This window comes from Erinaceus europaeus, chromosome 13 (genome assembly GCF_950295315.1).
Source record: "Erinaceus europaeus chromosome 13, mEriEur2.1, whole genome shotgun sequence".
Taxonomy (NCBI): Eukaryota; Metazoa; Chordata; class Mammalia; order Eulipotyphla; family Erinaceidae; genus Erinaceus; species Erinaceus europaeus.
Genome location: NC_080174.1, coordinates 42,150,144 through 42,175,467, shown reverse-complemented (window position 1 = coordinate 42,175,467; position 25,324 = coordinate 42,150,144). Strand labels below are relative to the sequence as shown.

The 25,324-nt window shown below is 49.7% G+C and overlaps 2 protein-coding genes across 3 annotated transcripts; one reads left to right on the top strand and one right to left on the bottom strand.

Moving 5' to 3' along the window:
* The first annotated feature begins 5,603 nt into the window (after positions 1-5,603).
* On the top strand, positions 5,604-13,997 carry TENT5B (terminal nucleotidyltransferase 5B). The gene is made up of 2 exons (XM_007532489.3): positions 5,604-6,065; positions 11,828-13,997. The coding sequence occupies exons 1-2, from the start codon at positions 5,805-5,807 to the stop codon at positions 12,842-12,844; spliced, it is 1,278 nt and encodes a 425-aa protein (XP_007532551.1). The 5' UTR covers positions 5,604-5,804; the 3' UTR covers positions 12,845-13,997.
* A 4,894-nt stretch (positions 13,998-18,891) lies between these two features.
* TRNP1 (TMF1 regulated nuclear protein 1) lies at positions 18,892-25,011 on the bottom strand. Of its 2 annotated transcripts, none has more exons than XM_060205618.1 (2): positions 24,050-25,011; positions 18,892-19,591 (listed from the first exon to the last, which is right to left on the bottom strand). In XM_060205618.1, exon 1 carries the CDS (start codon positions 24,884-24,886, stop codon positions 24,206-24,208), a length of 681 nt encoding a protein of 226 aa, XP_060061601.1. In that variant the 5' UTR covers positions 24,887-25,011; the 3' UTR covers positions 18,892-19,591; positions 24,050-24,205. The 2 variants fall into 2 exon arrangements, with proteins under 2 accessions (XP_060061601.1, XP_060061602.1); XM_060205619.1 differs by lacking the exon at positions 18,892-19,591 and adding an exon at positions 19,755-19,772.
* Positions 25,012-25,324: the final 313 nt, after the last annotated feature.

The window sequence follows — 25,324 nt, the reverse complement described above, 5'->3', positions numbered from 1 at the left end:
GCCAGAACTGAGCCGTGCTCTGCTAAAAAAAGGGGGGGGGGGGGCTGGGCGTTAGCACAGCGGGTTAAGTGCACATGGCACAAAGCGCAAGGACCAGCGTAAGGATCCTGGTTTGAACCCCTGACTCCCCACCTGCGGGGGAGTCACTTCACAAGTGGTGAAGCAGGTCTATGGGTGTCTGTCTTTCTCTCTTGTTGTTAAAATTTCCGGACGGCTCCAGCTGGCCGGGCTGGCTTCACGGTGGTGAACAGAGACGCGGAGACAACGGCTGGGCAGGGAAGCTGTATTTCTTTATTCAGGAACAACGATGCACAAACTAAGACAAACTAATCACCAAACAGAACTCGGCTGTCTCTTTGCGGCGGCGCAAGCACTCTTTCTTTTCTCTGGAACTCAGGAACCCTCTCCCTTACTCTCGAACTCAGAAACTCTCGCACTCTCGCACTCTCGCACTCTCGAACTCCGGAACTCAGGAACTCTCTGTCACTGGGGAACTCAGGAACTCTCGGACTCAGGAACCCTCTCTCGGGGTTCCTTGGGGCGGGGCCAAGCAGGCCCGCGAAATTAACAGGACTGATGCAATTTTCTTGGCGCGGGGAGGGCTAGGACAAACCAATGTAAAGCATACGACACTCTCTGCCTCTCTGTTTCCCCTTTTCTCTCAGTTTCTCTCTGTCCTATTCAACAACAATGACGACAGCAATAATGGCAATAACAACAACAATGATAAACAACAAGGAAAATAAAAGGGAAAAATTGGCCTCCAGGAGCATTGGATTCATAGTGCAGGCATGGAGCCCCAGCAATAACCCTGGAGAAAGAAAGAAAGAAAGAAAGAAAGAAAGAAAGAAAGAAAGAAAGAAAGAAAGAAAGAAAGGAAGGAAGAGGAAAGAGAAGAGGCAGGGTGCTAGCCCATCTGATTGGGCCAACATGTTCTAGCATCATTGGACCTGGGTTCAAGCCTCCAGTCCCATTTACAGGGGGAAAACTTCTCAAACAATGTTGCAGATCTCTCTCTCTCTCTCTGTATCCCTCTTCCTTCTCAACTTCTGTCTTTATCCAATATATAATAAATAAAATAACATATTTTACAAGTAAAAAAAAAGAAAAGAACAGGAAACAAGATAAACTTAAAATAAACGATTATAAACCTTATCCCTCTAGGCTCTATAAAGTGGAGGGGAAAATCATGCAAACACATTGATTGGTTCACTAAAGCACATAAAAATGTGCTAATGATAAATAATCAAATCAGGTTTTCAATATTAAAAAAAATACTTTATATATATATATAAAGACAGAAATTGAGAGGGACGAGAGAGACAGAGAGAGAGTGAGATAGAGAGAGATGGAGACCTGCAGCTATGCTCCACTGCTTGTGAAACTTCCCACCTTTCAGGTGGGTACCAGAAGTTTAAACTTGGATCTGTGCACACTCTAACATGCATGCTTTACCTGATATGACACCACTCAGCCGTTCAATTTAATTTCTTCAAATGTAATGTCAGGGAACAACTGAAAGGCCTTCAGCATGTGCAACACTGCTGAGTGACCTCCCTGACCCAATCTTTTTTTTTTTCCCTGTGAAGACCTAGGCCTTCATGCAAGTGTAGTTTCACTACTCTCAAACCAATCATTCATTCAGATAGAAACAGAGAGGGAGAGATACCATAGTAATTGTGAGAGGCAATCAGAAAGAATTCAGAAAACTTAAGCTGAGGGAATTCCAGTAAGCCTACCCATTCCCTAATTCCTGGTCCTGAAAGACAAGATTCCCTATACCCTGACCCCATAAGTACATAACTGTGATAACCACTTGTACTGCTTCTGTAACCTGAGACTAACTTAGTTTGCTGCCATGTCCCAGGTATAAAGTAATGTTACAACACCCATTCCATGCCGACAGTCTGCAGGGTGACCTAACTCTCCTCATGAGAATAAAGCTTCCTTAAACTTAAAACTAATAATTATAAACCTTATTCCTCTAGGCTCTATAAAGTGGAGGGAAAATCATGTAAACACATTGATTGATAACTTCCTATACACCCACAATCCCTTGTGGGTTTGTGTAAGTCCGTTGTAGGCTCTTCAAGCTGACGTTAGCCATTTGATGCTAATTACGTTCATGTCCCAACACGTTAGCATTATTGCCTCCCCCAAGCTGCTGTGCTTCCATGTGGTTCTGGAGCTTAAACCGGGGTCATAATCCATGCCTGGTTAGCTATCTCTCTGTGAGACTACTTTGTCCAACTTTCTTTTTCTTTTCTTTTTTTTTTCTCTTCTTTCTTTCTCTTCCTCTCTTCATAGAGATACCTCAGCACTGTTCCATGGAGCTCCCTTATTGCTGTTAATGGTGCTCTCATGTGGTACCATGGCTCAAACCCAGGACATCCATTAGACATGGTAGGGCTTGCACTCTATTGGATGAGGAGATATTGCCAACCTTTTGTTGTAAATGACGTCCAATTAAAATTACTTGTCAAGGCAAAAAATAAGAAGTTGAAGCAAGGCATTTATTCCTTTGCAAAAGGGCGTGCCATCAACAGTGGCTGTCAGGCAGCAGCACAACTCCTTCCCCCCCAGCCTTCTCCCATCTTTTTCTATCTGATGCCGAACTGTCTCTTCCACCCTGGGCTGGGCTTCAGAGCCCACAATCTCCCCGTTGCCTAAATAAGGAAAGGAGGAAGAGAGTCTGAGGGTCTCTGCTGGAGGATCAGCAAGCACTGCAAGGAGCTGACAAAACTACTGGCCATAGGTGCTCATAGATAACAATTTATAAAAAGAATTTTTGTATTAAACAGTTGTTCTATTCATGTTCTTTTGAAGAGAAGACCCAACCATCTCTCACACCTTCAAAATAGTTTTTGAAAATATTTATTTTATTTTATTATTTTATTTAAAGACATTTGGGACTGGGTGGTGGCACACCTGGTTGAGCTGAGTGCATAAAGACCTGGGTTCAAGCTCCTAGTCCCCACCTGCAGGGGGAAAGCTTCACAAATGCTGAAGCAGGGCCGCAGGTCTCTCTCTCCCTCCCCCTTCTCTCAAGTTCTGTCTGTCTCTATCCAATAAATAAAAATTTTTTAAAAACTGAGGCTTCAGTGCCTCAGATATGAGTAAAAAAAAAAAAAAAGACATTTAGTGCTGGCAAAATAGCTCACTTGGATAGTGCTCTACTTAACCTTGTGCAGGATCCCGGTTCAAACCCAGCTCCCAGCTGCTTTGAAGGATGCTTTGATGCTGTGGTTACTTTCCCTTTTCTCTCTGAAAAAGCTAGCACAGAGTGGTCCGGAAGGTAGCACAGTGGATAAAGTGCTTGACTCTCAATCGTGAGGTCCTGAGTTCAAGCCCTGGCAGCACAGGTACCAGAGTGATGTCTGGTTCTTTCTCTCTCGCCTCCTATCTTTCTTATCAATAAATAAATAAAATCTAAAAAAAGAAAAAGCTAGCACAGAGCAGGGGATCTCTGGAAACAACTAATAATAAATAAAATACATAAAGAAATAAATTAGTTAGTGAGCACCTGCTTTGGGACAGTTGAGGAAACTCTCAGAAAGGTTTAGTGACTTGCTTCAGGGAACACAGGACCGGAAAAGACTGAGAAAAGGCTGGCAAAAAAGACTTCTGAAGGGCTGAAAAGACAGAATAATGGTTATGCAAAAAGGCTTGCATTCCTAACACACCAAAGGTCCCAGGTTCAACCCCATGCACCTCCACAAACCACAGCTGAACAATGCTCTGAAGTTAATTTAAATAAAATTTAAAACTAAAGAAAAAATTTTTTTTTTTTGCCTCCAGGGTTATTGCTGGGGCTTGGTGCCTGCACTACAAATCCACTGCTCCTGTGGCTTTTTTTTTTTTTTTAATATATAGGATAGAAAGAAGTTGAGAGGGGAGGGGAAGATAGAGAGGAGGAGAGAAAGACACCTGCAGACCTGCTTCACCACCTGTGAAGCGATGGGGAGCCAGGGGCCAGGATCCTTGCACAGGTCCTTGCACTTCATACTATGTGTGCTACCACTTGGCCCCCAAGAAAAACTTCTTTTTAAATATTTTGTTTATTTGATTAATACAAGGGAAAATTGAGAGGGAAGAAAAGATAGGGAGAGAGAGACCACCCATAAAATTTTCCCCCCAGTCAACAATTTGTTTGGCTTTATATGTTAACTCTTTTCTCAGCCACCAGATAGTACCATGATACCAACTGGACTTCGCTGGGCAGATGACCCCACTAATGTGTCCTGGAGCTCCACTTCCCCAGAGCTCTCCCCACCAGGGAGAGACAGGCTGGGAGTATGGATCGACTTGTCAGTGCCCATGTTCAGCAGGGAAGGAATTACAGAAGCCAGACCTTCCACCTTCTGCACCCCATAATGACCCTGAGTCCATACTCCCAGAGGGTTAAAGAATAGGAAAGATATCAGGGGAAGGGGTGGGATACCTAGTTCTGGTGGTGGAAATTATGTGCAATTGTACCCCTCTTCTGCTATGGTCTTTTTCAGTATTTCCTTTTTATATATAAAATTAAAAAGAAAAAAAAAACTTTTCCCTGAAGGTGGGGGCTGGGGGTTTTAACCCAGGTCCTTGCATATGGTAACATGTGTGCTCACCCAAGTGTGCCATCACCCAACCCAAGAAAGACTTCTGCCAGGTTCCCAGGAAGCCCTTACCAGAAGGGGCTGCAGAAGGTCCTGAAACAAGAGGTAAGAAAGACCAGTTCCAGGTGCTAAATGAGTTTTGGGGTTCTAGTGCCCTATGGAGGAGGGAGACACCAGCTGGGTGGAGAGTGAGGTGTACTGGAGAAATGTGGAGCTGAATCCCCTGTAGTAACAATAACCCTGTAAAATCAACATTTCCAAAATAAAGTGATATTGAAGCTGGAAAGAAAAAGTGAGGTGGGGGAGAGGAAGAGAGAAAATAGAAAAACCAAGTGGGTGGGGCGGGTAGATAGCACAATGGTTATGCAAAGACACTCTCATGCCTGAGGCTCCTAAATCTCAAGCTCATCCCCCCAGCCCCCCCACCCACCAATGTTACCTCAATAAAAAATGTTTTACAAAGAAGAAGAGTGTGTTAAAAAGTATTTACCTGGGCATACACAAAGCATATAAATGTTGCTATACTCTGGAAGATTGCGGGTGTGCAGGAGTGCTGTATGGAGTTTAACAAATGGCGTTATCTCTCCAGGATTCTGAAAATAAAGGATGACCAGGACAGGCCAGGTGACCTTTAAATTCCTTCAGGGAGGGAGGAGGGAGATCTCGAATTTTCTTAGTGGTCCAACTCCGCTACACACGCTGCAGGTCACTTTCCTCCTTCCTGTCCCTAAAGGGTACAGTCCCTTTAAAGCCAGGCGGTCTCCGCCGGGACCAATCACAATGAGCAGAAATTCTTTAAAGGACCGAAGGAGGGAATTCTGATGGAGCAGATGGGCGGGGCAGAGGCGTGTCTTTCAGGCCTACAACCAATCGGAATCTCTAAGGCAACTAGTGACTCGCGTGCGAAGCTCTGATGACCAATAACAGGCGTCAAGAGGAGGGGCGGCTCTCTCTACATGACAGCAGCCTGGACCAATGGGCATGTCGCCCGCGGTCTATAAGAGCCGGCTGAGCCCCGGGCGACAGGTCCCAGGGTCGGTCAGTCGTCGCCTTCGGTGGAGTTCGCTGGCTTTGCCTCGCCACTACAGCCGCCCCGTCGCTGCAGCTGCGCCCCCAGCTTTGGCCCCAGCCCAGCTGTTCTCCCTGCCCTCTTCCCCTTAACCACCCCTCGGTTTCCGCCGTCGGGGCCCCGGGGCCGGGCTGAGAATGCCTTCGGAGAGCAGAGCTGAGAGCTCGGACCGAGCAGTTGCGCAGATGGGAGCGGTGGCGGTCTCGGCAGTGGCCACGGGCGTCCCGGCAGGCGGCGACCCCGACCCGGAGGCCCCATCGGCCTCCCCCGGACGGCACCTGAGTAGGCTGAGCTGGCCGCAGCTGAAGCGACTGGACGCCCTCCTGAGCGAGCCGATTCCCATTCACGGGCGCGGCAACTTCCCCACCCTGAGCGTGCAGCCCCGGCAGATAGTGCAGGTGAGCGTGTGCTGGGCAGGAATACGGGGTCTTTTTCGGAGGCTTTGCTGGCTGGAAGGCACTCAGTCCATTCCGCTCCCTGGACAGCCAGGGGGAAATGAGGCTCAGAGAAGGACTGGGGCTGTAACAAAGCTTGACTGATTATGAGAATTGCTCTGTTCCCAAAGCTTGTTGGAGAGGAGAACCAGAGGCCCAGTACACCTGCCCTCCCTTCTCCCGCATGTAGTTTCTCGTAGGTCCCTGCCCCTTGGGAGCTCCGATTCTTCTGGACCATATTTTGGCTAAGAAAGGGGATGAGGATAGGGAAGACCCTGTTTCAGGAAAGACCCCTGTGCAAGGACAGAAGGTGACAGGCAGCCCCTGTGGGTAGATGTGCATGCTTGGGTTTAAATAGTTCTTTTCATCTCTAAGCTACCATCCCTGGGCCTTATCCCCATGACCCTACCCTGTGCACCCATCCTAACTCCAGAACCCCCTAGATACGTAGAAAAGCAGAGAAATCCCAGCAAGGACTCCTTTTCTCTCAGGGTTGTGGCAGGAGGTTAATTAAGTCCTAATGTCTGAGCCCCAGAGGGCAAAATTGGGTTTTCAGTTGAGGCAGTTCCCCCTCTCCAAGACTGGAGACGAAGGCTGGCCCAGGTCTCGGGTGTTACACCTCGTCTATATCCTGAGAAAGAAGAAACTTCCAGCAACCTCTGTCTCCTCAGACATCTCCTTCCCTTTACTCAACCTTCAGCAACCCAAAATCGCTCTTTCACATAACCCAGGTACTGTCGTACTCTAAAATGCCAGGTAGGGTATTTATGTGTTATATTTTAATTAATTATAATTATTATTAGTATGCCAGAGCACTGCTCAGTCCTAGCATATGACAGTATGGGGGTTTGAACCAGGGGCTTTGGATCCTCAGGCATGAAAGTCTTTTTGCATACCATTATGTTATCTCCCCCACCCTTTTTATTTTTAATTTTTAAGGTTATTTATTTGTTGTAACCATTTTGTAGCTTGGGCCAAGAACTGTGAACTGCCTAAGATTACCTAAAAAGATGAAAAATCAAGCCCTGAGACTCTTGGGTCTTTCAGGAGCTGACTACTGCAGGTTCAAGATTTTCCCACCCATTCCCCAATTCCCAAGATTCATTGAGTCTTAGTAAAGTTTCATTAGAAAAAAACTAGAAAGTTAAGTCACAATTCCTGCATATTTGTACCAGCAGGTGGGCTTTCTTTCTGTTGGGGGGAAAGTTTGGTGAAGCAGATCATTCTCTCCTGCTTCTTGCTGCCTTGGGGGTGGGGGTATTTGCTGGGGGATTACCTCAACCCTCCCTCCCCAGGAATAGGAGGGGGTGGGAGCAGATTCTCCAACACTGACTCACCGCCTTCTCCGGTGGTGCTCAATGTGGCATTCCTTGGGCTGCTGCTGTCATGGGATAATTAGGAAACTAGTTATAACTTTTCTCCCCAGGACAATGGGGTCAACCTGGGGCTCCAACTGCAATACCTCCAGGACTGTGATCCCAGGCCTAGGTGTGTGGGTGTGTGTGTGGGGGGGGGGGGGGGTGTTGGAGTCAGTATTGTAGCTCTGCAGGAATGAAGCAGGGAGGGGAGGGAGCAGTGCCCTGGAAAAGAAGTTTCTTATTCTTGTCAGCCTAATTCAAACACCTTTCCTGTTGAGGCAAAAATGTGAGCGGGACCCAGCTTTCCATATTGTTTCCAGGTGCTCTCAGCCAGGATAGGGAGACTGCATGTCAATAAGAGTTGACTTTGCAATGGGATAATAGTGCCATGTCCTCCTCCTAGATTAAGATCAGAGATATTCCACAACCAAGACTGTCAGCCTCAGAGATATTCCACAACCAAGACTGTCAGGGGGGTGGTAGAGATTTCCAAAGTAGGTCTAAAGGGATGGATATCTTGGCTTCAAGGCCAGGACTGTTCTCAGTTTCCTTTAATGGGTCCAATGTCCCCATATGCTCAATGGTGATGGCTTGGACTGCTCTCCAATACCCTTTCTGGATTCAGAATCTAAAGAAAACAGAGCCTTCATCCAACCTGTAGAGTTGTCTCCACTGGGGAGGAAGTCTTTTTGCAGGAATTTGCAGGTGTGTGTGTGTGTGTTGATTGGTAACAGGATTTTTTCACCAATGGTGAGCTCCTATAGTTTAAAAATTAGACCCAGGTCGGGTGGTGGCACAGCGGGTTAAGCGCAGGTGGCGCAAAGCGCAAGGACCATTGTTAAGGATCCCGGTTCGAGCCCCCGGCTTCCCAGCTGCAGCAGAGTTGCTTCTGGTGAAGCAGGTCTGCAGGCAACAAAAGGGAATAAATAAATAAATAAATATTTTAAAATATTAAATAAAAATTAGACCCATTCTCCCTCTCTATGCCCATAAATCTGAGCAGCTAGAAATGCTGTTCTTGGGGCCAGGTGGTAGAGCACCTGGTTGAGCGCACATGTTACAATGTGCAAGGACCTGGGTTTGAGCCCCTGGTCCCCTCCTGCAGGGGGGAAGCTTCACAAGTGATGAAGCAGTGCTGCAGATGTCTCTGTCTCTCCCTCTCTATCTTCCCCCTCCCTCTCAAATTCTGGCTGTTTCTACTATCCAATAAGCAAATAACGATAATAAAATTTAAAAAGAAAGAAACGAAATGCTGTTCTCAGTTGTATCTGGGCTAGAGGAGCCTGCTCTCCTGTAGGAGCTCCCTGGCCCATAGTTCTAGGAGGCCTGGTTCTAACTAAGCTTGGCCTCTTATTGGCTAGATGACCTTAGATAAATCACTTGCCCTCGCTAGGCCCAGAGAATTGAATTAAGCCATCTGATGCCCCTGACTGCAGCCAAAAGGCCTGCTGCTGTAGGCAACTCTGGGTATGACTTTTGTACACCTGCTGGCTGCCAGCACCTACAATCTCACTGCCAGGCTCAGTAACAGCCTGAAGCAGAATGATTCTGGGGAGGGCCTTGGCACAGGAGAAAGGAAGGTGCAGTCTCTGTCCCCTCCATGGCTGGAAAGTCTGATTCAGGAGGCTCCAATCTGCCCTGGAGTCCTCAGGTGTGGCAGTATCTGGGGACCGCCTGCCAAGCTGACTAGAGTCATACCTGGGAAAGAGACAACAGCCGCTGGCTGGCTGACACAGCTGGCTCCATGGCCTGACTCAGGCAATTTAACTAGGGGACTGCTTCCTACTTACCAAGCAAGATGCCATGCCCTGGGGTGGGCACTGAGTAAGGTAAGGCTCAGTCAGTGTTAATAGGACTTGGAGGGGGAGGCTGGGAGGTGGGGGACATGGTCTGTCATCATCCATGGTAAGGTCCTTGGGACAAAAGACTTCTCTCCTTGGCCTACAGGGGTGCAGCTGACAACTGCCAAGGTGTGGGTTAGTTAGAAGTCCCACAGGCTGAACTGCAGAAAATAGCCCTGTAGCTTTAGCTCCCATCTCTGGCCAGGCTATCCCCAAATCTCATCTTCTTGCTCCCCAACCACTCTGACTATGGCTTTCAGTGTGACTGGAGTATTGTATTCAGTTGGGCATTTTGAAAGGGAAAGATTAGAGGGACCAAGTGGTGGAAAGATTAGAGTCCTAGTTTCTTGCCTCTGTTCCATTACCCAAGGATGAAAGAGGATAGACTTTCCTGAACGTAAAGGTATCTCTGATGATCTGAGGGAGGTGATGTCACTATTGTGAGTTTCAGTTTCCCTGTGTGTCCCTTGGAGATCATGAAGCTCTCATGGATTCTGATTAGAAGATCTAGTGCCTGGTACCCACAAACTGCCTAACCTAAATTCCTCTCTCCTCTCCCCTACCCAGCCGTCTCCTTGTTCCTGATGGCCAGTTCTTACCACTACCACCCCCATAGCTCGGACAATCCCTTCTCTTAATCAGGGTCCTCCTCCCGGAAGCCTTCCTGGAGGAGCCGCCCGCCTCAGATTGCCCCACTGTAGCTTGCCTTCTCAGCACTTAGGTGCATTCTTTGCAGTAATTCCCTGGGAGGCAAGGAGGACTGCCAGACCTGGAGCTGGGCGCTGACTTGGCAGCAAGGCGGGGTTGCAGAATTACACAGGGTAGGAATGCTGCCTGGTCACTTTCAGGCCAGTGTGTGAAATACTCCTGGTCACTGAGAAAATTGAGTATCCAGACCCAGGTGTTCTCTTCTCCCCACTTAGGGGAGTCCTAGGCCCAAGGAGACATCTCTGCTGCATCTCTCCCCACCTGGTTTGGGACACTTCCAGAGACCTTAACTCCTCCCTGCTCCCTAGAACAGAAATGTCTGGCTTTTAACTACTAGCCCTGCCATTTCTGAATGACTTTCCCCTGAACCTGAGTGGTGTAAGTCTCAGTTTCCTCATCTGTAAAATGAGCATAGTATTTGCCTTACTGGGTCCTCTTAAAGATGAATAAGATGAATGTGTCATAGTCAAAAGAACTAAGAGAATCCAGTTGGCTTGGGTTCTAAGTTCAGCCTGGATGCTCTCTGACATTGGACATCTAGATTTTATTTTATTTTTAGATAGAGGCAGACACAGAGTGAATGCAACCACAGCACTGAAGCTTCCTTCAGTGTAGTGGGGCCTAGGATCTGACCTGGGTCATGCACATGCCAAGGTAATACATTATCCAAGTGAACTATTTTACCTACTCTGGACATACTTAAGCTCTCTGTGCTTCAGGTCACCCCTCTAGAAATGGGGATGAACTTGAACATAGAACTTGCATGAGGATGAAGTCATGCAAACTACCAATCGGATCTCTGACACACTGAGCAGTTACCAGTGGGCCTGTTACACTTCTCTCTATCTTCCCCACCTCTCCCACTCCTCTCTCTCTCACTTGGAATTGTATTTATTTATTTGAGAAACAAAACTAGAAAGCCACTCTAGCACATTCAATGCCAGAGTTGGAACGTGGGACCTCATGCTTGAGAGACCAATGTCCTACCTACTATGCCTTCTCCCATAACCACTGAGTTGCAGTTTTAAAAAGATAGAATATGAGCCAGAAAAATAACTCACTTGGACTAATAGTCACTGCTTTGCCGTGTCTGTGATGCAGGTTTGAGTCCAGCCCCCATTGCACTGAAAGAAGGCTTAGTGTTGTGGTGTCTCTATTTCTGCCTCTCAGCCTTTGACTCAGTCTGAAAAAGAAATTAAAGAGGCAGAATAGCATTGTAGTTAAAAACCTGTATCCTGTCTTAGTTTAATTTCCCAGCTGTGCATTCACCAACTGTGTGATCTGGGGCAAGTTACTTGACTTTTCCTTTTATTTTTATTTTTTAATTATTTATTTGTTTTTTTTTTTTTTTTTACCAGAGCACTGTTCAGCTCTGGTTTATGGTGGGACTTTGGAGCCTCAGGCATGAAAGTCTCTGAATAACCATTATACTATCTACCCCCACCCTGGGGCAAGTTACTTGAATTTCAGTTCCCCATCTGTAAAGTGGGAATAATGAGACTCACCTCACAGGGTTCTTGTGAGAATTGTGTGAGTTTATAGCCTAAGGTATGAACTGTTTGGGTCAGGACCTAGCGTTTAGTACATTCTTTGTGAGTTTGCTATTATTAGGGACATTCTTTCTGAGTCATTCCTCCAAACAGGCCATTCACCAGATTAGAAAATCGAGGTTTAGGGAGTTAAATCAAGACATAGAGATTTTCTAAAGATACTCCAACACCCTCAATTGCTGTGACCACTGGTTATTACGTGGAAGCCTGGAGTAACCCCTGGCATGTCCAGGGTCCCTGACACCTTCCTCCCGCCCTTCCCTGTGCAGGTGGTCCGCAACAGCCTGGAGGAGCAAGGACTCTGTGTGCATAGTGTGCGGCTGCATGGCTCTGCTGCCAGCCACGTACTGCACCCTGAGAGTGGCCTAGGCTACAAGGACCTGGACCTGGTGTTCCGCGTGGACCTGCACAGTGAGGCGTCCTTCCAGCTGATCAAGGAGGTGGTGCTGGCCTGTCTGCTGGACTTCCTGCCAGCAGGTGTGAGCCGGGCCAAGATCACGGCACTGACACTCAAAGAGGCATATGTGCAGAAGCTGGTGAAGGTGTGCACGGACACAGACCGCTGGAGCCTCATCTCACTGTCCAACAAGAGTGGCAAGAACGTGGAGCTCAAGTTTGTGGACTCGGTGAGGCGCCAGTTTGAGTTCAGCATAGACTCCTTCCAGATCAGCCTGGACACCCTGCTACTCTTCAGCCAGTGCTCATCCACGCCCATGTCTGAAGCCTTCCACCCGACGGTGACAGGTGAGAGTCTGTACGGAGACTTCACTGAGGCCCTGGAGCACCTGCGGCACCGTGTGATTGCCACACGCAGCCCAGAGGAGATCCGTGGTGGAGGCCTCCTCAAGTACTGCCACCTGCTAGTGCGGGGCTTCCGGCCTCAGCCCAGCACTGACGCGTGTGCCCTGCAGCGCTACATGTGCTCCCGCTTCTTCATCGACTTCCCAGACCTGGGAGAACAGCAACGCACCCTGGAGCGCTACCTGGAGGCCCACTTCAGTGGTGCCGACTCAGCCCGCCGCTACGCCTGCCTGGTGACGCTGCACCGAGTGGTGAATGAGAGCACCGTGTGCCTCATGAACCATGAGCGCCGCCAGACCCTGGACCTCATTGCCACCCTGGCGCTTCAGGCTCTGGCAGAGCAGGGCCCCGCAGCCACTGCTGCCCTGGCCTGGCGCACACCAGAGGGGCTGGTCCCTGCCACTGTCAGTTACTATGTGACCCCCGTGCAGCCCCTGCTGGCCCGGGCCCATGCCTCCTACCCCACCTGGCTGCCTTGTAACTGACTCAGACCCTGGCCAGAAGGGATGGGGCCTTCCCAGAGTGTCTGGAGGACATGATTAGAGGCAGGCAGCTAGCGCCAGGTGGCCCAGGACTGTCCCAGTATTGACTGGGTCACTGACCCAATGGACCAGACTCCTCTGAGATCCCTGAGGACTAAAGGCTAAACTGAGGTTCTGGGCAGGTGGACCGTTCAGTTATGGCACACACTTTTAGACCAACAGGATTGCACAGTGCAAGGACTTTTTTTTTTTGAGAGTTCATTCAGGAAACATGTTTGGGGAGGTAGCCTCAATGCCTATCTTGTGCTGATATCTGTGGCCTAAAGTCTTTTGAATGAGGGCCAACCTATAGTGATCTCAGGTCACAGTGGCTATGAGGGAATGACTCACTTTGGGTGGAGTTGGACCACTAACAATGCCTGGTGGTCCAACCTGGCTAATTGCTGGGAAGAAGGAAACTGAGGTGTGAAGCTGGTATGCCTGGGTTTGAAGAGTGATAGGGTTAGCCCAGTCCCGTAACACCCTAGCCAGAACCTCTGAGGTATGAGGAACCTAGTGGCAGAGGGCACACTCCATGCTCCTCAAGGGGTACTGCTCCCTCCCTCCTTTGCAGTGAGGAGCCTGTCCACCTGGAAGCTTGTTCTTCGGAAGATACCAAAGTGGCCACAGTCCAATCAATGGGCCATGACTCATCTTTTTTTCTTTCCCTCTAGATTTGTTATACTTTGTGCACTCTTACCACCTGCCAATAAAGATTATCTACACGGAGCCCCCCCCACACACACACTGTCTCCTGAGAGGACCTTCCAGGGTTGTGGAGCTTGTACTGGGAAGGGGATGTCTAAGTCCAGGACTTGGTTAAAGCAAGGTCTCTACTTCCCTCAACACCAGCCCTAGCCTGACAGCTGTATATGAGGAATACACGCCAGTGATTTACAACCTGTACATTGCTTCAACAAGTCACTTGTTAAAGGGTAAATAATTAAACCAATAAAAAAAGTAAATAATTCAGGGTTGGGGGAGATAGTATAATATGCAAAGAAACTAAGGTTCCAAGATCCCAGGTTCAATCTCCTGTACCACCATAAGCCAGAGCTGTGTAGTACTCTGGGGGGAAAAAATAGTAATAATAAATATGTATGTATATATGCATGCATTCATACTTCAGTGTTTTCTGCCTGTGATTCTACTGACTTGGGACATAGTCTCACACTCTGATGCTCAGGGTTGCTTAATATCAGCTCTGCTCACCCTACCCCACCCACTGTCAGGAAGCAGGTGGAAAACCAGCTGGGTGAGTCTGGACTAGAGATGCTTTCAGTAATGCCAACTGAGACTGGGGGACTTGTAGGGTCTCCTGGGACCAGAGCCCAGGCAGGGCCTTTTCCTTCCTCCTTGCCCCAAGAGAAGATCCCTCAACCCTCTAGCTGTACCCTCGCCCCACCCCTGCCAAGTGCTGATGGTACACTCTGGTTTGCTCTAAGCAGGTCCACTAGATGGGCAGAGGCTCTCCTTCCCCAGCCCAGCTGGGGCCATGCCAGGCTGTCTGGAAAGAATGTCAGTATAGTCACAATTCTTGGGGAGCTGTCCCCTTGGGGCATTGGCCAGTCACTGGGTCTGGACGCTGCCCACTGTTTACCTGGCCTCTTTGATCCAGGGATTGCAAAGCCCTTAACATAGTCTCAGTCTCATTAGGAGCCTCTGAAGTGGTGGCTTTGATGGCCCAGGTGGGAAAAACAAGGCCACAGAAGAGGCCTCAGGTGACCAGAGTGATCCAGTCACCTCATTTGCTCAGTGAGTCCCTGGGTACCCCATTACCTGCTGGTCACAATGACTAGCAGAGCAAACATAATGGCTTTCTGTGATAAAAAAACAGACTCCCACTCCCACCCTGGCCATGCCTACCTAACTGTAGTCCTGGAGGGTACTGTTTGTGTCAGTTCCTGATTCAGACATGGGGGCCATGCACATAGGCTTACTTCACAGATAAAGGAAGTGGGGCTCACCTAGATGCACTTGCTTCAGAGGGTGATAAAGGACCTGGAGATGACTCACCTGGTAGAGTGCCCAGTTTACCAGGCATGAAGACCCAGGTTGGAGTCCCCACAACCACATGGGAGCAGCATGCATGGCACCAAGAGCAAACTCCATGAATGGCGAAGGAGTGTTGTGGTGTCTCTCTGTGTCTCTTTCCCTTTCTCTGAAATTGAAAGAAAAAGTTGGCCAGGAGCAATGGAGTAACACAGGCCTGAGGCCCTAGGAGCAATTAAAAAAAAAAAAAGGAAAAAGACATTTGGTATCAGTGTGCCAATGCCGTTCAATTCACTTTGTGCCAGCTGCCTAGGAGTTGGGAAGACATCAGCAAACGGAAGACCAAGGATCACCACCCTCCTACAGACTACATTCTAATGGGGTAGATGAAAAATAACTAAATTATATAGTCTGAGAAGGTCAGCTGTGCTTAAAAATAGGTTTAGCAAAGGGAAAGGGCTAAAAGTGCTGGAGTTTGCAATTTTAATAAGAAGTCAGGGTGGACCTCATTGAAAGGGTGACATTTGAACAAAGGCTAAGTGGCACTGGAAGGGGCCCATGCAAATGTCTAGTGAAAGAGCAGAGGGACTCGTCTGTCAAGGTCCACATGTTCCCAGCAGGCATGTCCAGAAGGGCAGGTGTGGTTTGGGTGTGTGTGCTCTCCAGCATGTGTGTGCTCGAATGGAGATGAGGTCCCAGTAGCAACTGTCCTTTCTAGAACATTTCACTCCAAGCCAGTCACTGAGCTAAAATCTTCCCAAGAATTGCCTCTTGTTCCATAGTCACAACTCCAGGAGGGAAGAGCAAGATTTTTTTTTTTTTTTTGGTTTTATTTTAATGGATAGAGACAGGGAGAAAGAAAGAGACACCTGCAACACTGCTTCACTGCCCATGAGGCTTCCCCCAGCTGATAGGGACTAGGGGCTTGAACCCAGGTCCTTGAGCATGGTAATGTGCATGCCACCCTCCTGGCTCCTATTGTTTCCTTTTTAAAGATAAGGAAGGGCTGAAAAGGCAGAATGTTATGCAAAAGACTCTTACCTGAGGCTCTGAGGTCCTAGAGTCAATCCACAGCAGCACCATAAGCCAGAGCTGAGCAGTGCTCTGGTAAAATAAATAAGTAGAATAAAAATAATAAAAACTAGGAAACCCAGGGCCGGGTAGATAGCATAATTGGTATGCAAACAGACGTGTGAGCCTGAGACATCAAAGGTCCTAGCTTCATTCCCTAGCACCAACAGAATATGCCAGAGCTGAGCAGTGTTCTGGTAAGATAATAATATGCACAAGAAAAAGAAATTCATGTCTTGAGAGACTTGTCTTGACTCCAGCCATTTCTGTTGTCCCCTGTACCATGCCCCCTCCCATACACACAGTGATTACTCATGAATGAACACAGGAAGTCTCCTGTATATATATGTGGCAGGGCATAGGATGGAGTGAGTTTGTGGTACTGTGGCAGAGTGTATCAGTGTGCCAACATGTATATCTTCTTCAAGCCCATGTGATACCAGCCACTATTTGTGGTGACTGTGTCAGAAGCCTGTGGCAGCAGGTGTGCCCATGGGTGTGCTTAGGGGTGGTGGCATGTTTCCTGGAGGGAGAAAAAAACACTGAGTCAGTGGCTGGCACTGTTACTCTGTGGACAGTTCCTGCAGCCATCAAAGAGGCCAGAACAGACAGAAATCAAGTACTGGCCATAAGAGTCAGGAAGGGAAGGAGGGAGAGGCTGAACAAGGAAAGCCCTGCCCCATCCCGCAGTCCAGCCCTCAGTGCTCACAAGCAGCAGTTCAGCCACCTATAATGTCATGACCCACAGTAGGTATGAGAAGTGCCAGGAGAAAAAGCATTCCAGTGAACTTTGGGGGAACAGAAGCTACAAAGTTCTCCCCTCCAGTCTACTCCCCACCCTAGGGAGGCTGACCTCTGTGAACTGTGCATCAGTGGCTCTCTTGTTCCCTCTCTTCCTGTTGGGTTAGGTCAATGAGAGGCCCCAGCAGGAGACTGGAGGGAGGGAGAATGGGATGTTTATTCCCCCTGCTCTCTCTCCACCAGGTCACCATGGTTGGCTATAACTCCCAACCAAAGGCCAGTACTCCAGCCAAGCGCCCTCTACACACCACTGCTCTCTCAGGGTGCCTGTGCCTTCTCTGCACCCTTTAAGACTTCCTACTGTTAAAAGCCCCAGATTGCTGCACACCCCTTGTGAGTATTTGGGTTTTTTGTTCTGTATTTTTGAGACAGTGAGAGACCACTTCAACACTCATGAGGCTCCCCCCTTCAGGTAAGGAGAGAGCTTGAGCCTGGGTTCTTTTATTATTATTATTTTTTAATATTTATTAATTTATTTTTAGTATTTTATTTTTTTATTCCCTTTAGTTTCCCTTGTTGTTGTTTTTTTCCCCTTTTGTTGCCCTTGTTTTATTGTTGTTGTAGTTGTCGTTGTTGACTAGGACAGAGAGAAATGGAGAAAGGAGGGGAAGACAGAAATGGAGAGAGAGAGACACCTGTAGACCTGCTCCACCACCTGTGAAGTAACCCCCCTGCAGGTGGGGAGCCAGGGTTAGAACCAGGATCCTTGTGCTTCACGCCACATGCGCTTAACCCACTGCACTACCACCCGACCCCCCTAGCCTGGGTTCTTGAGTGCTGTTATGTGTGTACTCTAGCAGGTGTGCCACCTGGCCATCTTGTTAGTTTCTTAATTCTACCCAGCATCTCTAGAAATTGTTCCTTTTGAAAACATCCCCTAGGGGTGGGAAGAGAGAATAGTAGTTATGTGAGACTTCCATGCCTGAGGTTCTAAGGTAAGGTCCCAGGTAAGGTTCTAAGGTAAGGTCCCCAGCACCACAAGCCAGAGCTGAGTAGTGCTCTGGCAAAAAAAAAGTAAATATCAGGGCTAAGTGGTTGCTCACCTGGTAGCACATATTACCATACCCAAGGGCCAGGGTTCATACCCTGCCCCCCACCCCCATGGAGGGAAGTAGAGCTGCAGGTCTCTCTCATCCTATTTCTGTCCCTATCAATAAAATAAAATAAGGAAGAAGAGGAGGAGGAAAGTAAATGGCCACCAGGAGCAGTGGATTCATTATACAGGCATCAAGTCCCTTCAGCAACTCTGGTGGCAATTAAGAAATAAGTTAGTAGTCCAGGAGGTGGCACAGTGGTAAAGCTTTGGACTCTCAATCATGAGGTCCCGAGTTTGATCCCCGGCAGCACATGTGCCAGAATGATATCTGGTTCTTTCTCTCTCTTCCTATCTTTCTCATAAATAAATAAAATCTTTAAAAAAAAAAAGTTAATAAATAAGCCTTTCCCATAGTCTGGGAGGTGGCACAAGGGATAAAGCATTGGACTCTCAAGCATGAATCCAGAGTTCAATCCCTGGCAGTACATATACTGGAGTGGTATCCGGTTCTTTCTCTCTCTTTTCTTATCTTCCTCATTATTAAAATAAATAAAATATTTATTAAAAAAAAAAAAAAGCTTTTCCCTAGGAACCAGGAGCTAAATCATTCAGTAGAGTGCAGATTTTACCAGAGTGAGAGCTCTGGGTCCAACCCATGGTACTTACTACATGGACATGCCATGCATAGCACCAAGGGAAGCTTCCTGAATGGTGCTGTGGTGTCTCTTTCTTTATACTGGGGGTGGGGGTTGCAAAAAGGAAAAAGCACTTCTCAGATTGAGTGTGCCCTGTTTCGTACTGAAAGTGACTGACAAAGAGGTCAGTCGTCAGTAGCCACATACTCAGTCTTCCATGCCAGCGAGTGTCACACAGCCAGCCTCACACATTCATTTGCTTCCTCATCACATCCAGCATCAGGGGACACTTCCTAGAGAGGATCATCTTTGATCTGGGTCAAGGGAGAGAATTCAATCTGTAAGTCAGTCAACAGGCCCTGGTTGCCAAATAAAACAGAAGCTACTGGTGGAACTGCCAGCTTAAAGAGCTGTGACAGACACACAACAGAGGAGCAACAAGGACACCTGAAAAGTAAACCTTAAAGCCACACACGTTTCTCTCACATGTTTGAGGTTTATTCTTCCCAAATGTGTGAATCAGGGACTAACCCAGTATGCATTCACTTTTGCAGATTTCTACAAGTTCTAGGCTAATTGTGAGTAAATGTACCCCCTTCCCTCTATCAGGATACTTGAACTTTTTATTTTCTTTAATTTAAAACTTTGTTTAGAACTTGTTTGCAGCCACCTGAGGTGTCTCTGTAAGAGCTGAGCCTCTTTCTGAGAGGCCACAGATGCACTCCCACATGGGGAGGGAAAGGAAGCGGACGAGGGGGTTCTTGCGCACATATCTTCCCTCAAACAGGCCCCAGTGCTACTGGACTGGGAGGTAATGACATCTACCAAAATGGGGACCTCCAACTACACTGTCACTTAACAATGATGACTATGGTCTGAAAAGAAATGCTTTTCCTTTTCACATGGGACATGTTTGCTGTGCACTTAAGTAATCTGATTGTATCTTAGGGAGCAGGAAAGCCAAAGCTGAATGTGGTGTATATATCAAGAAAGACTAGCTAGCGCACTAGTGCCACTGTAAAGTGAAGGAAGGGCTCCTAGGAAGTGAGGAGGGCGCCGAGGTTGTGTAGGGTCCGCTGGAGAGGTCTTCTTCCTCAAAAAGGTGTCAGGGAAGCAGTGGAGTCCAAGAGTGCAGATCCACGGACTGGCTCTGAGGCTCCAAGTATCTGGGAGGAACTGGAAAGAATAATTCCAGGAGCTGTAATTACCTCTTTCCCATAGCCACCCAACTCCACCCAAACCCTTCAGCAAGTACCTCCTTAAGAAGGGGCCCTGGAAGGGGTGGGGGCTCCCAGAGGTAACCAGAGGCTCCCTCCGGTCTTTGTCCTTGGCTGGAATCCCCAATCGGTCTGAGCAGCTGGAATGGAATGTTCCAGGGATGAAAAGCCTGCCCCTCCCTCCACTTCTCCCCTTATGGAGTTCCCCAGAGCCCCGTGGTGGGGGGAGAAGGGGGACCAGTCTCGGGATTCCTCATATGGTGATGCTTTGGAGAAGCAGAGGCCCACTGGCTGGGGACTTTGTCCTGTTCTATCCTAGACTAGGCAGATTGGATCGTCAAACATTTACAGATTTCCACTATGCACTAAGCACTTTATATGACCTCTCACTTAAAACTTCAGAAGTTACTTCCTTGGCTCCCCATAAAACACACAGAGAGAATTTGCTCTGAGAAGTTTTCTACCCAGTATCTCTGAGAACTACCAGGACTAGATCCCAGGCCTGTCACACTTTCTGCTCCACTGCAATCACGCTTCTCAGTCACATTCTCCTTAGCACCAGGCACTGCAGTCTAGGTCTGCAAGGAGCAGAGGCAGCCCTCCATGGCGAGCTCAGGCCCTGAGCATCCTTGGCCTGCCCTTGCTCAAAGTCAGGTGTGCTGACTCAGCCTGACTCATGCCCAGAGCCCAGACAACCTAGCAAAGGAGTCAGCGCTGGGGGTGTGCCCAGACTTCAGGGGGCACCTTCTGCCACTCCACCTGTCTCATCACATCCCTCCCCAGAACAAAGAAAGGGCCACTATGAGAGTCCCAAAATTCCACCGGCCTCCCTCACCCAGTTTCTTCATCTGAGGAGACGGGTAATAACCGGTGGGAGGATTGGAACAGATAATAGATAAGCGTTTTGCACAAAACGCTGGCATAGAGGTGGTTCATATATTATTCCAGAACCAGTGACTCCCTTACTCACTTCTGGTCAGGGTATAGTCAAAGACTAATCTCCCAGTTTTTCCAAATATCTCCTCCCCTAAAACTGCAGAACAGGGAGCCACTTCTTCAGGTCTGAGAATCCAGGGCCTCTAGATTTTTCTCCAGATGCCTGGCAATCAAGGGAACCTCCTAGAACCGCAGGAGGCTTGGAGTACCTCAGTCACACCCAGTTGCTTAATCTCTAGGAGGCCACTTGGGTCCCCAAGTGGTGGCAGAACAGGGTGTTCAGATGAATTTAAGTGTCACAAATCTGTGAGCAGCGAAATAACTACAGACTTTTACTTTGATTACTACCAACAGAAACAACTTCTCTTTCCTGCAAAGCCTTTCCTTGAACTAGGCCAAAGAAGATCTCCTTAGTGCCCTGGCTCTAAGTGACCATCACTATCAGCTGGCTCCTCCAGACCCTTAAAGTTCAAGGTCTAGGAAGCCCCCTGCATTGTGGAAAAGAATATGGTTGGGGCCCACACCATGAAGGCCAAGCTAACTCTGGGCCACACACCCCCATTTCTCAGGAAGCAGCCCTATACTGCCCTCTGGTGGTGGTACCAAAAACTGCCATTGCTTGGCTGGAACTTGCAAAGAAAAATAAAAGGTATATCCAGGTACATCAGAGACTAGAACTCTGAACTGGCCTCCCAGAGCTAGCATTAGCCTGAAGATAGCTCCCTTCCCTGAATTCATTACAATGTTCGACACTGCACAGGTCTCTCAAGATCCCCTGTAATTCATCCAGTCCCCAGGGAAGGGGCCATGAAGAAAATGTTGAGAAAGTCATGTGGTGGGGTGGGATGGAGGAAGAGTCATTCTTCTACTACCCAGGGATTTGTTACTTGTGAAGCACTTAAGGCAGCCCCCCAACACTCAGCCTCCCAGAGGGTTCTCTCTGGGAAACGCAGGAGAAAGACTGGAAGACACGAGCCTTGGAGAGTAGAGATCCTCTGATTCAGTGTTGCTTCTTAGGCCCTGGGCTAATGATATCTATATCTATATGTATTTAATGGAAGAGAAAAATAAAGCCTCCTATGGTTGGGGTGGGTGATGAGAGGCCAGACACAGTGACTTATTAGTTGGTCAAAGGACTGTGGGCAGAGTACTGAGTTCCTAAAGGCCTGGGTGAAAAGAGTGGAATATCTGGATGTAGGGGAGAACAAGAAAGAACAGCCTGACTGTGGCACTAGGACCAATCTCTTTTTCCACCCCTCCCACCCCTCCAACACACACATACACAAACACCACTTTCTCCAGCAAAAGTCATCTAATTCCCTACCCTGAATCCAAATCAGGACAAAAGCTGATTACCAATAAATCCCAGAGAAAGGCAAAACTGTGATGACACAGCGCACTTTATACCATTAGCTAAAAGCTTCTCTGCACCAAATGCCCCTCCTCTCATGTGCAAACCAGAAAACAAACAGTCCTGGCTGCAGTGCAGCCTGTGCTCTCCTGGAAGCCCTGCTCAGTCCTGGCTCATGGCAGTGCTGGGGATTGAACCTGGGACTTGGGAGCCTCAGGCATGAGAGTCTCTTTGCATAGCCATTATGTTATCTGCCCCCACTCAGAAGCCCTGGTCCTCTCTGGGCCTCTAGACCCCAAACAACCCAAGTAATTTCAGAAGGTTTTTTCTCTCTGGAGAGGCCAGAGGATGCCAGGCCTCCTTGCTGCTCTTCTGTTCCCCCAAACTCTTCCTCTACACGTTCTTTCCCATAGTTAAGAATGAGTTCAGGGGGAGTCGGGCAGCAGCACAGCGGATTAAGCGCATGTGGCGCAAAGCGCAAGAACCAGAGTAAGGATCCCAGTTCGAGCCCCCGGTTCCCCACCTGTAGGGGCGTCACTTCACAGGCGGTGAAGCAGGTCTGCAGGTGTCTGTCTTTCTCTCCCCATCTCTGTCTTCCCCTCCTCTCTCCATTTCTCTCTGTCCTATCCAACAACGATGACATCAATAACAACAACAATAACTACAGCAACAATAAAAGGACAACAAGAGCAACAAAAGGGAAAATAAATAAAAAGAAAGAAAGAAAGAATGGGTTCGGGCAGGCATGACTGTTAGTGGTGAACCAGTCTAAAAGCTTGATACCCAAGATGAGAACAGGATGGGGGAAGGGGCAGAGGGATGAAGGTCCCTGAGCCTTTCAGACTCTGAGATTAAGCCAGATTCTAAAAATCTGATGTTCTTACCCCTAAGGCCTGCTTCCCATCCCCAGCCCCCAATATGAGGAAGAACGGCTATGTTCAGAAAGGGCCTGCATAAACTGTTGTTCTAGGTCACATAGCAGACTGGCCAGGCACCAGGTCTCCCTAGCCCCTACCCCTGGATGGGGAAGAGATGCTATGGGAAGGACACATACAGACCTGGACACCTGGTTCTGCCTGTTGGTGACTTTGCTATTCTAAAGGGAGGCTTTCAGCTCTCAGCTTCACTGCAAAGATTATGCCTGATGTGTTATTTCAAAGGATAAGAGGTGTTTCTATGATTGGGGCGGGGGGGGGGGGGAGAGTGTGCCCTACGTTAAACTCACTGTATTCCTTCCTGGAGGTGAAGACACTCACTTCACAGACTGACAGGTGAAGCCGCACTTAACTTAGCTGGTCAACAGCCAGACCCATTCACAACTGAGTGGGGGAAAAGAGATTGGGAGCCTGAAAAACATGTGATTAGGAAGAAAAGAGAAGAATGAAGAAAAAAACCTAATTTCAGATCTGGCCCTTTAAGGCCCCCTTTCTAGGAGCTGATGACACATCTGCTCCCCCTTGGGGCCTGTTAAAGGACACTGGTGTCACCTGGCTCCATCTCTGGCAGAGCCATCTTAAAGACAGGTTGGGAGGGGCTGGGGCCCAGGAGAACAGATAAGGCGGTGGCCAAACACCTATCTCCTGCTTTTTCGGTGTAGGGAAGCTGCTCCAGAGAAAAGGTCTTCCTCCTAGAAGAGGAAGGGTCTTAAATCCTCAATCTCTCTGCAAGTTCTTTCTCCCCAAATGAGGAACAGGGACTGAGAGAAAAGAACTCAGTGGCACTCCACTGTCAGCCCCCAGCCCACCCTGGAACCTTATTGCTCAGTCCTCCTGCGGGTTTGGAGCTGAACAGAGGCGAAAAGAAGCGGCAAATCTCAAAGGCAAGATTCTTATTCCCCAAGAGACCTAGGGCTCAACGCAGGTGGAAGAGGTGGGGGCGCTGCCAGTGCAGCTCCGACTTGTCAGAGCGCCGCTAAGACCCTCCAGGGATCTGGGCCGCTTGAGTTCGTCCAACTCTATAGCAGGGGCTTGGTGCCACCAGCTCGCTCCCCAGGTGGGCTGGGAGAGGTGGCAGCAGAAGACGGGCACTTTTACTAGGGACCCAAAGGCTCCAGAAGCCCCAGGGAAGGGAGACAGGGCCTAGCACCCCACACCCCGAGCCCCTAGGATGCACCAGCCGCGAAGAGCGCACCTCAACTTCCGTTACGGGGCCCCGGGCCCCCGACACTCTTCTGTGGTCAGTCTGTCCATCCGCGTCGGTGACACGGTCCATCCGGCCGGCGTGTGAAATCCATCGGTCGGCACCTCGGCGATGGCCTGTGGGCGGGCCCGAGGTCCCGCGCTGAGCTCAGCGCTGGGGGGAGGCAGGGCCGCGGGGCGGGCTTCGGCGGAAAGGGGAGTCGGGCTCGGGGCCGTGGCCGCGCCGCAGGCGCCCCGCACCCCAGGGCACGCAGCCGCCGAGGCCCAGCGCGGAGGCGAGCAACGCGGGCGGGCGGGCGCGTCTGCCTCGGCGCGGGCCCTTCTTGAGGCGGGAGCCGTGCGCCGCCAGGTAGAGCTCGGCCTGCGCCACGCCGCCGCCCAGGCGGCCCAGGCTCTCGGCGCGGTGCGCCAGGCGCAGCTCCGCGGCCAGAAAGACTCGGTGCAGCTGCAGCACGCGGCTCTCCAGCTCCGACACCAGGCGCCGGCGGCCCTCCACCTCCAGCAGCCGCCGCCGCGCTTCCGCCAACTCGAGCGCGCGGCCCCCGGCGCCCGCGCCCCCTGCCGGCCCGCTGCCCCCCGCGCCCCCGCTAGCGCTCGGGCGCCAGCGCTGCAGCTCCTGCCCCTCGGCCGAGCCCGCTATCGCCGGGGCCGCCTCCGCCTGGGGCGACTCTCGAGCCGGAGTCGCGGTCTGGGTCGGGGTCAAGGTCGGAGTTGGGGACGGGGGCTGAAGGGATGACTGGGGATCCCGGGGAGGCGGCGGCGGGGACCCCGGTTCCGCCGTCCCTTCCTGGGCCCCCGGGCCGCAGGCGCTGATGCGGCAGCCCGGCATCCCCCGCCCCCCCGGCGGCCTGCGGCAGTCGGTCCGCTAGTCCCGCGAGCTGCGCCCCCGGCACAGGGGAGGGTGACTCAGCGTTCGCTGAGAGACACCGCGACCCCCCACACTGCGCTGCGCCCGGCGCCGGTGCGCCTTATAAACCGCGGGGCGGAGCGATGGGCAGCGCAGCCAATCAGAGAGAATTTTGCATATGAGTGGTTTGGGACTTTGGGGGGGGATGCTAAAAGTAAGTCTACCAGATCCCCACCTGACACCAGTGGCCCTACGAAGATTGGCAGTAAAGATGTTAACAAAGAGAAGCCACTGGTGTCAGGTGGGGATCTGGTAGACTTACTTTTATCCCAGGTAGGACCTATGCTTCTTGAACAAACCACAGAACTGATTGACCTTGGCATGGGTTTTGGAAACCTTAGCACCCCCCCCCCAAAGTCC